The 9,789-nt window shown below is 45.6% G+C and overlaps 1 protein-coding gene across 2 annotated transcripts in view; it reads left to right on the forward strand.

The window, feature by feature from the left end:
* The first annotated feature begins 512 nt into the window (after positions 1 to 512).
* Positions 513 to 9,789, forward strand: part of wu:fb95e10 (titin) — a 22,857-nt gene continuing 13,580 nt past the window's right edge. Inside the window, exons 1-4 of one of the 2 annotated variants that reach the window (XM_046843781.1) lie at positions 513 to 780; positions 889 to 940; positions 8,775 to 9,363; positions 9,545 to 9,638. In XM_046843781.1, coding sequence (XP_046699737.1) covers positions 8,829 to 9,363; positions 9,545 to 9,638 — 629 coding nt within the window. In that variant the 5' untranslated portion in view covers positions 513 to 780; positions 889 to 940; positions 8,775 to 8,828. The remainder of the gene's footprint in view (positions 781 to 888; positions 941 to 8,774; positions 9,364 to 9,544; positions 9,639 to 9,789) is intronic. The other variant, XM_046843780.1, reaches the window with a different exon arrangement.

The raw sequence follows: 9,789 nt of genomic DNA on the forward strand, positions 1-9,789 counted from the left end.
ATCATCGTTCATTTGAATAAATCTCGACCGCGCTCTGGTTGGCTGGATGTTAGTTCACGCTCCGCCCACTCCTTTCTGTTCGGGCTGTAGTGTGCAAGTGGTCCTGGGTGTCTATGTAGGGCGAAAGTACGGGCGTAGCCATGGTGACCTAGGTGTACTAGGTGACTCCTTGTTTGGATTGAGGTACTAATTAGTACGGAAGTATGTGAATGTAGTGCGTTTGGAGACTGTTCCAACACACCCGAGTATACTAATTAGTACGGAAGTATGAACAGAGACGGGGGCGGGGTTTCCAGTTTGTAGTAGTTTGACCTGACCATACTAATTAGTACGGAAGTATGAAAGCATGCGCGGTAGGGCGTAGTCATAGTGACTGGTATGAATTGAACAGAGACCCTGTTCGGAGAGATACTAGCTAGTACGGAAGTATAGTGTGTAAGTGAGTAGTGTGTGTGCGCCTCCTATTCTTCATGTAGCATCCCTCCCTCTCTCACTCTCTCCCTCCCTCCCTCCCTCCCAGCCTCTGCCTCTCCTCCAGCCGGTTCCACACTGAACCAAGGCTCCCAGAAGAAAAACCCCCTCAGAGCTCTCACTCCTCTACATCACACACTCCGGAGAGTGTTTCAGCGCCTGGTTTCTCTTTTTCTTTTATATATTTTCTGTCGTTTTTTTTTATTCTTTTCTTACTTGGCTGGAAGTAATTGTGTGGAGGAGAAAAAACAAAAACAAGGAGCTCACATTGGGCGTTAGCTGGAAGAGGAAACAGCGGCTTGAGCTTCGGTAAGGGTTCGGTTTTTTTGTTCAGGAGCTAGCAAGCTAGTCAGATTTTATATTTATATATTTATATAAAACCCTTTATAAGGGGAATGGATTTCTTTCTCTTTTTAGGTCTGAGAGAATCAAAACACAACCGACCAGCATCCAGTGTTAGCTAGAAGAGGTATAAAAAAAGCATATGACTTTCTCAATCAACCTCAAAATCATCGATTTCCAATCTAAATCCGATCTCCAGTCGTGTGAAGGAGGTTGAAACTGTTGTCCTTGGATACCGAGATGTCTGATTTCCAGGTCCAGGTCCACATGAACTTGTTGCTTGTATTGTATCGCGATAAAATCGTGCCGTATGTTTGATAATATCGTCCTCACTTTCATCAATTATGAATTGACGGATTCCACCCCCATACCCCGGTTATAACCTTTCATTGCCCTGTTATAATGCGGAAATGACCACACGGCCAATTAACAAATGGTTCTCCGTGTTGGTATAAAACATTTTGTGTTTTTGTTTGTAGATGTTTGATCTCTGATTTTCTTTTTTTTTTTCATTTACAAACTTATTTGCATCCCCCCCAACCCCCTTAACAAGAACCCCGACTAATCCCCCCCTCCCCATCTCTCTATCCATCACTTTGGATTTCTATTGTTCTGTAGTGGGGCGGCTGGATGAGACCGGTCCTCCTCCTCCTTCTGCTTCTTCTCCATCTCCTCCTCCTTGTTCTTCTCCTTCTTCTCCCTCCTCCCCTTTAGCTACTACTAGAAACTTAAAAAAAAACTAATCCTCTAACCATTGAAGACCCTTTTGAAAAACAGGTGTTTTTTATTTGCACTCCTATGATGATGATGACGATGATGATGATTGTGGTAAAGAAGCATTGATCTGGATGAAAAAAAAAAAAAAAAAAAATCAGACACTACAGTCCTTTTTGTCTGCACCACTGGAAAGACAGAATGAAATATTGAAAGCAGGAGAGAAAGTCGTGGGACGTCTCCTCGAGCAAGAGACGTCCTCCTTTTTGTAATTACGACGCTCTGAACGTATCTGAACGTATCGTCCTACAGCGTTATGATCAGAGGAAGGAAAGAAGAAAAAAAAAACCCAGACACTCAAGAGGACAAGCAGGTTACAGTCTGGTGTCTGGAGCTGATGACTGAGACAAAGTCCGATCGATTTTTATCACCACGGCGATTCATATGTTCCCGAGGGCGGGAAAAGGTTCTGATCTGGTTCTCAGAGCACGTATTTACTCGTCTGCGTCTTGGCAAACAAAAGACCCAAGATGGCCGTCTTCTATTGGAGCCGTCCGTCATTTTCTAATATCGTGATGGGAGGGAAAAAAAAATCGGACCGATGCTGAAGATGTATAGAAAATAGTAGATGAGTGGATTTGATATCGGAGAAGCAATTCCGAAGTTTACTCCATGTAATTTATAGGCTGCGGAAATCGATCAGAACGGATCTTTTTTACGGCGGGTTTTACGACTTTAGGATGTCGTAACGTCTGAAATCTGTACATTAGAGTAAATAGGATGCCGTCTCCATGTGCTCGTACTTTTCTTCCCGGTCTAGAAGTCATTACATTGATCTGGATGAAGTACGCCGAAGCCTAGTGAACGTACACGGCTCTGCTGCGTAATTAAATATTGTCCCATTTGTAAAATGGTTAAAGAACGCAATCCCATAATTCGCCTCACAGTATGATGTACAAATACATGTATAAAATCCCAGTACACCATTTTTCTAGCGTTCCGGTAGACAACAATAACCCAGGTATCACACCATGATGAATAGCCGCCATTGCAGCTCGGGGGGACGGCGCACATGACTCAGCCGTCTTCTCACGCCGCGCTCTGATTGGCTGGCTCCCTGCTCCCTTATTCCCAGAATAATTACACGAAAGAACCGAATGACCCCCGCGAATGTCACAACCACCTCCATTAATAATCCTCGTAGCCGGCACCCATGTCTGCAGCAGAGCGATTATCTGAACCGCAGCCACAGCGGCAGGCATCGATACTCTCCGGGCGACCGCTGCGTGGCTTTTCCCAGGATGTCCGTGCCAAAACGGAGCTGTGGTTTTCCTGCAGTTGCTCATGTTCTTTCCCAGATTATGTTACCCTGTTGCTGCGGGTACAGATAAAGGCTCCGAGGGCCATGTGCAGTTGTCACACACGACAGTTGGCTGCGGGCTTTCTTTTTTTTCCGGGTCGGCTTTGTGCTCATTTCCACTGGGGACGGTTTTTAGCGGGAGGTGACCTTTTTTCCGGAGGTCAGTCTGAACCTCTGATTTACAAATTCGCAGATCGGGATGGGATTCATCCTGAAAAATATTTTTTTTCTTTAGTTCTATATGTAATTGTACCTGGATTTTTACATAATTGGGTCTTTTTGCATGCAGAGCCCTCACACGAGCCACGTTCTTTGTTCAATTTTATCAGCGAGCCTGAGGTTAGGAATCGGGAAAGGACTGGATTGACACTTCCTGCTCATTTTCATAACAGTTTCCTGTTTCTGTCCCGATCGCTAGATGATGATAGATGCCTGGGGACCCCATTTTCTTTTCAGATACAAATGCAACCTTGAGCCAATTCCCCTAATACCTATATCGAGCACTAGCACACCTACAACATACAGGAAAAAAACGGAAAAATCCTTTCACCCAACAAACAATTAATATAATAAACTATCGGTATTAAAAAATAAATCAAAAATGAAACTTTTTCCAATCTGTTTACACATTGGATTCAAATACACCTTTTTTTCGCCGATGTCCAATTTTTTTACCTCGATTTGATCTGACGATCCATAAATCAGGGCCATTTATAGATTCAATATAATTAACTGTAGTTGGTGTAACGATGCAACCTGATGAGGTTCTGAGTTCAATAGTGATTTAATTTAAAATGAATGCTAGGTGTTTTTGTCACCTAAAAAAAATCTATCAATATCAGAATTTCATAATATTTCAATGATAAAAGCATTGCGAAGCCCTAATAGAGCTTTATCAGACAAATTATAATTACGAAGAGAGTTCTTTGGGCTTATCTTCTGACAATTAAAACAATCCTATAGTTAAATAGACCAGTTAATGGAGTATACCCTTAAGGTCACATGACCAGATCTATACACTGAATGATGTTGAGTCAGTATCAGTATCCGTAAGTACTTTCCGGAGTTGCTCCGAAGCAGGATTTGCGTCGCATCTTGTCTCGCTGAGCTTGCGGTGAGTAGATTTGAAGACGCCCTGCCAATTGTGCCCCAGTGCACAATTGCCCCGTCGGATCCATTTATTTTATCCATAGAGACTCTTTATTAATAGTGTGTTTAGCATCACATGTGGCATGCACGTGACATCCCCCCCCCGAATGACTGTGAATATTCAGGGAGCACAAACAAGGACTCAATAGAGAATGGGAAACCTGGTTACAGTGGAACGCTGTGAGAAAAAGAAGATCGAATAAAGATGGTATTATGATTTGTGTGCCATCGCAGCGATGAAGCCTGTAGCGCACGGCTCCGTCGCAGTGAACGGCATTACAGTGAATTAAAGTGCGCCGTCAACTTTGTTTGCCGTCGAGCGAGTCAGTTGACTCAGCTGTTCATTGTTGCGCGTTCGCTCTGAGCCTGCTGCATTTGTGTGTTCCATCTGCGCCATGCCTGGCAGAAAGGATGGGTAATCCTCTTATAGGTAGCGCGTGTGTGTGCTTGCGCCTTTCGCTTTCCTAACTAGCCAGGCATATTGGCTGCTTGCCACAGATGCTATCTCCACCCACCCTGTGTGTGTAAGAGACTGACCATGTGCACACATGGAAACACAGTCCAGCACTATTGATTGAACCCCACCAGCTGCTCCTGATCACCACTTATTTAATTTGCCCCCTGGCAGACGGTTCACTCAGAGCAGGATAATGGGTTTTTGGTCTTCAGGTTACAAATGTCTCTTGAGGTCACTTTAAGCCCTTCCTGCTTCCTCCTTTCCTGACCGGATATTGTACGTCGAAAGAGTAAGCGCTTAAATGCATAGTCATTTTTCCTCTATTGCGAGTCTCAAGCCACAACGCTGCCTTTGTAGGCCCGCTCCGGCTGGCCCTCTGCTTCGCCATCAGAATGGCAACATTTGTGGCGTTTGACTGGTCCGGTTTGTGTGGTTTATTTGTTTGCAAGCGTACACTAGCTCTCTGTTTTGCTTTCACTCTTTGATTTCTTGCCCCATAGGCCGGAGGATGGGCGGGCGGATCAGGCAAGATTAGCATCGAGCTTTGTATAGGGTTAACGAGCCTTGTCCTGTGTTAATCTTTCTGCCCCAGGGGGGTCAACCCCCTCTGTCCATGATGACTCAGACCTAAGCCTGAGTCAGAACTGATTGGGCTATAGGTAGCACTCTGGGCAGAATAATGAACCAGCCATGGATTGAGAATACAACTGATTTCCAGTTCATGATACTACGTCAAAGATTTCCCTTCTTGAAAATAAGCTAGGATGCTTAAACTAAAATGGCGTTTGTCAACGCCATTCGGCCAACCCTGCACGCCTTTTTACAGTACAAGGATCCCATGTGCACACTTGCTGGTCTACCAGGCAAGTTGCGACAACAAAAAGATGCATCCCTACTCACAACCCACTTCTTTCAAAACCCCCTGGCTTTCCCCCAGCGAGTCGGTTTTGTTTTCTTGCTTCCCGTCCAGAAGCCAATGGCCTCAATAAAGGCATTTGTAATGGTCTGACATCACCACCTGTCCAGGCATCCCAACTCCTTTCTCTCTTGGCCCGTCCTCTGCATGCATTCTGAGAAGAATCTGGTGGAGTCCAGTGAGCTTTGTTTTACAGCAGTTTGTTTGTGCATCGAGCCAAGATGGCTTCCTGACCTTCTGCCCGAGGGTGTATTGAGAATGTCCTCTGATTTTGAAAAATGATTTGAAAATGTCCAGAGAGAGTCAAAGAGTGGAGGCAGGGTGGAGATGTGTGGCAGGAGGGATTTGTGATAGAAGGGTATCTGCAAAATTGAAAGGGAAAGTTGATAAGAAGGTGGTGAGACCTGCTCTGGTGAGATGTTTGATCATGTGCAGATGAGCAACATGGGGTATATGCTGAAGAATGCTGAGGACGGAGGAAAAGGGAAAGTCCAAGGAGGATGTGGTGAGGGAAAAGCTGCCATTCTTGGCCCTTGAGCAAGGCCCTTAAGCCTCTGTGCTCCAGGGGTGCTGAGGGTTGTCATGGCTGATGTTGCGCTCTGACCCCAGCTTCCTGACATCACTGGGAGATAGATTTCACTGTGCTGTAAGGTACATGTGGTGACCACCTCACCACACCATATTTCTTTCAGGCTAGGGGTGAATAGATTCTCAAAATGAACAATGACCATCTGTTCGTCTGTTGTTTGGGGTCAGAAAAGTTCATGTGTATGCATTTTTGGTGCACGATATCTTGGCTGGCTAATGATTTTATATATATTTTTTTGCCTGCAAATGTACGGCGGGTCTCTGGTCTCTCACTTCATTAGTAAATTTATATAACACAAGGGTTCTGTGCCCTTTAGATTTGGGGGACGTGGGGGGAAGGGTCCACTACCTCCTTCGGTGGACATGGATAGTGTGGAGATGCTGGACAGAGATGCTGCATTGTCTGAGTCTGGCTTTCAGGGATTGGATGAGGTTAGCTCAGGCACCATGGTGCATTAGCAAGGCCTGGTCTCTACGAAATGCCAAACGGTGATAAATTACAGATGATTACTGGGTCCAAATGCTTTAGCAGCACCGCTTGAAAGCGCCAAACCAGGGCCTTGGAGAAGTGAACAGCTGATGAAAGCTTCTTTCCCAGAAGCAAGGTCATATGCAGCTGAGAATTTCTGTATCATCTTTTGCTTCATGCAAATACCCCCCATCCCCCCAACCCCACAGTTCCTCTATTGATAGCTATTTAAAGAAAAGCCACAGAGACTTAGAGGCCAAAAAAATACCACACACTATGGACTGCTATAGCGAGCTATTCATCAGAGCTATTAGCACTGGCTGTTTTGTTTAGTTGCTAGCGGTTTGTGTCCGATTGTTGGACACTGAGTGCAAGCCACAAGCACAGTATGTCCAGAGCTAGATGGGATTAGCTCGCTAGTTCCTGCTGGGCCTCATTCCTCTTTTCTTTTTTTTTTTTTTTTTGGAGCACTGATGCGAACTTGCTGTTGCTTTTTCCACTCCGAAGGCACAAGGATCTGTTCAAGAATGCATTTATTCATACATTCATGCTAATAGCCTTATTAGACGATGGCAGCACTCTAAGGACCTCGTCGTCTTGTGTAGGAGGAAAGGATTGGATAGCTCCCCATTGTTGGAGGATGGCCAAAGAGCAAAATGATGTAGGATGCTCTCAGATGTTTTTTTTTTTTTTCCCTTAAAGAGGTACAGAAGATTTTTCTGACCTTTCTATCCTTTTCGGAAGGGGGTTTCTGAGGCTTTCCAGGAAAGCAGGTCATTGGGATGTGTGTATGTCTTCTTACAAGCAAGGCTAATTTGTTAATAGCTACACTAGTAGCTGTTAGAAATATGTCAAAGTAACAGGTCGAAAAAAGGATCCTGTTTGGATACATCCCACAAGACGCTTCTACACCATTTAAAAAAAATGTTGCATACCCAGTCCCTGACTTTGAGATCCAGATCCAGGCCATCCAGACAGTTTTCTTGGTAATCATCCAGACATGGATTTAGAACGAAAGAAAAAAAGTCCATCTCCCCGCTGCGAGAGTGTGATTTATCGCTCTGACGCAGGAAAAAAAAAAGCAAGCTCATCCAAGCCAGCGCTTTTAAAAAAGAAGGAAGACAACTAGACAGCGAAGGGCGCCGGCAATGAAATACGTTACACTTAAGCATGATCTCGATTCACAGACACCTCAGAGTTTTCTTTTCAGGAACAGGGAGTTGTGTTTTTGCTTGACGGATAAGTGGTCGTTAACGTGGGCGGGGGGTGATGTAAGAGGCTACGAAGCGTGTCTGCGTTTCTCAGACAAGAGTTTTTGGTACTGCACAGATTCGTATTTTCATGGTTCTTGTTGGATCATTTTGGGAGTTTGAGACACAGATGCTAAATTTTTGTATTTATTTTTTTGACTGGGAGAGCCTCTCTCTTTGCTAACGTTCACAAGTGGAGTCATATTGAGATTGATCTATCAAGCAGTGTATATCGCTACAGGGATCCTATCTCCCTCTCTTTTCTTTCTCTCTCTCTCTCTCTCTCTCTCTCTCTCTCTTTCTTGGTCTCTCTGGGTTTCCTCAGCTGTTAAGGCCATCTGTCTAAACACTCCTAAGAGCACTAGCACCGGAGGGAGGAGGGGTGACTGAGAGCAGGGATGTGCATATAGCTCTTAAAGACAGTGAGAAACAGTGTAGTTTAGGCTGACCAGGATGATGTAATGATTGTGGGTGTGAGAAAGCGAGACATATTCACTGCGGAAGTTAGAACTTCTAGTGTCTTCCTCCTCGGGTCGAACGGGGCCTCAAGCTTTTTTTTTTTCCCTATTTACACCCCTGCCCCTCCCATCGCCACCACCACTATCAGGGGCCAAGCCACGTCCTCTGTTGTGTCATTTTTTAAGTCGTACAGAAAACATCTGTGACAGAAAGGCATCGTGGGTAATGAGGCTCAGACATTTAGAATGATATTGTGACTCTCATACAAACCACTTAATATTCTGTCTGTGATAAAACAGCCTTTTAAGAATTGAAACACTGTAACAGTCGGTGCAGGGGTTATTAATACTATTGAATGCAATTTCAGTTGAATTTCTACCTGCACATTCAGCATTCACGTTCACGCAGCACACTCACTGCAGGGTCATTGAGGCCCAAGTTGGTCCAAGTATAGCTCAACTTCTTCTGTTTAGTCATCCAATCCTTTTTTCCAGTTGGTACATACCCTGATCCTGATAGCGAGTACGATTCTCAGAGGCAAGACCTAATCTGATCACTTCCAAGCTACGATCTGATTGAGTTTTTTTCTTCGCTTGTAGGTTGTTCTCCGTACCTGAGCGTTAACTGCCTTGCCAAGTTCCGAGTTGTCCGAGATGAAGCCAGACGGGGTCGACTCAGGAGCGACAGAGCCAATGGTAGCACTAGACGCGGATCCTGTGATCCAGGGGGAGCATCTGGGGGAAGGCCAGGAACCGGCTCCGCCCGCTTCACAGACCGGAGAGACGGAGCAAGGCGAACCACAGACGACCGGGACGCCCATGGCCACTACCAAATCTGGCAAGGATAAGGCCGCAGACCCCAAAGTGAAGGCAAAGGTTGCTGCCAAAACAAAGACGTCCAGCACCGGGGCTCGTCCGGGAACCGTTCAGAGCAGATTGACGAACGGAGTACAGAAACCAGCGCCTGCCAACGGCCTTGCCAAGAAGACCACAACCGGCGCTGCTGTCGAGAAGAAGGCAACCACCGGAGCTTTAAAGAAGCCTGTAGGTACCACGGGAGCGGCGACCACCAAACCCGCCAGCAAGACCACAGAAAAGAAGCCCACTGGGGCACCAAAGACCACCGGCACAACGCAGCCTGTTAAGAAGACAACTGTCAATGGGGATAAAGCCAAACCAAAACCTGCAGGTAGGTGGAAACAGGTGCTGTTAATGGTAATGTTTGTTAGAATGAGTTGAGGGCATTGCATTTTGCTGGCAAGTTTTGTTTGGCTATAGCAATGCACGCTACTTAGATATTCTATCATCTGTTGATTTTCTTGCTAGCAAACCTCTTTAGCTAAACGGTCCATGTTTTTTCCTCGAACCAGCTACAGCTTCTAGACCTGCCACTGCCGTTACCGCCCGGACCAGCACCACTTCCTCTCCGAAAACCGACAAGCCACCTGTCTCAAAGGCAACCAGGTAGGCCCATGAATGGTGCAGATGTTACCAAGCAGCAGTGATAATTAGAATTGCAGTGTGTGTTGTTCGGTTGCGCATAAGTTCCTCTCTCTTTCTCTTTCCTCTCTCGTTCTTTCTCTTGTACTCTCTGAGCTCCTTATTTCAGCTCACA

This window comes from Silurus meridionalis, chromosome 29, assembly GCF_014805685.1.
Source record: "Silurus meridionalis isolate SWU-2019-XX chromosome 29, ASM1480568v1, whole genome shotgun sequence".
Lineage (NCBI taxonomy): Eukaryota > Metazoa > Chordata > Actinopteri > Siluriformes > Siluridae > Silurus > Silurus meridionalis.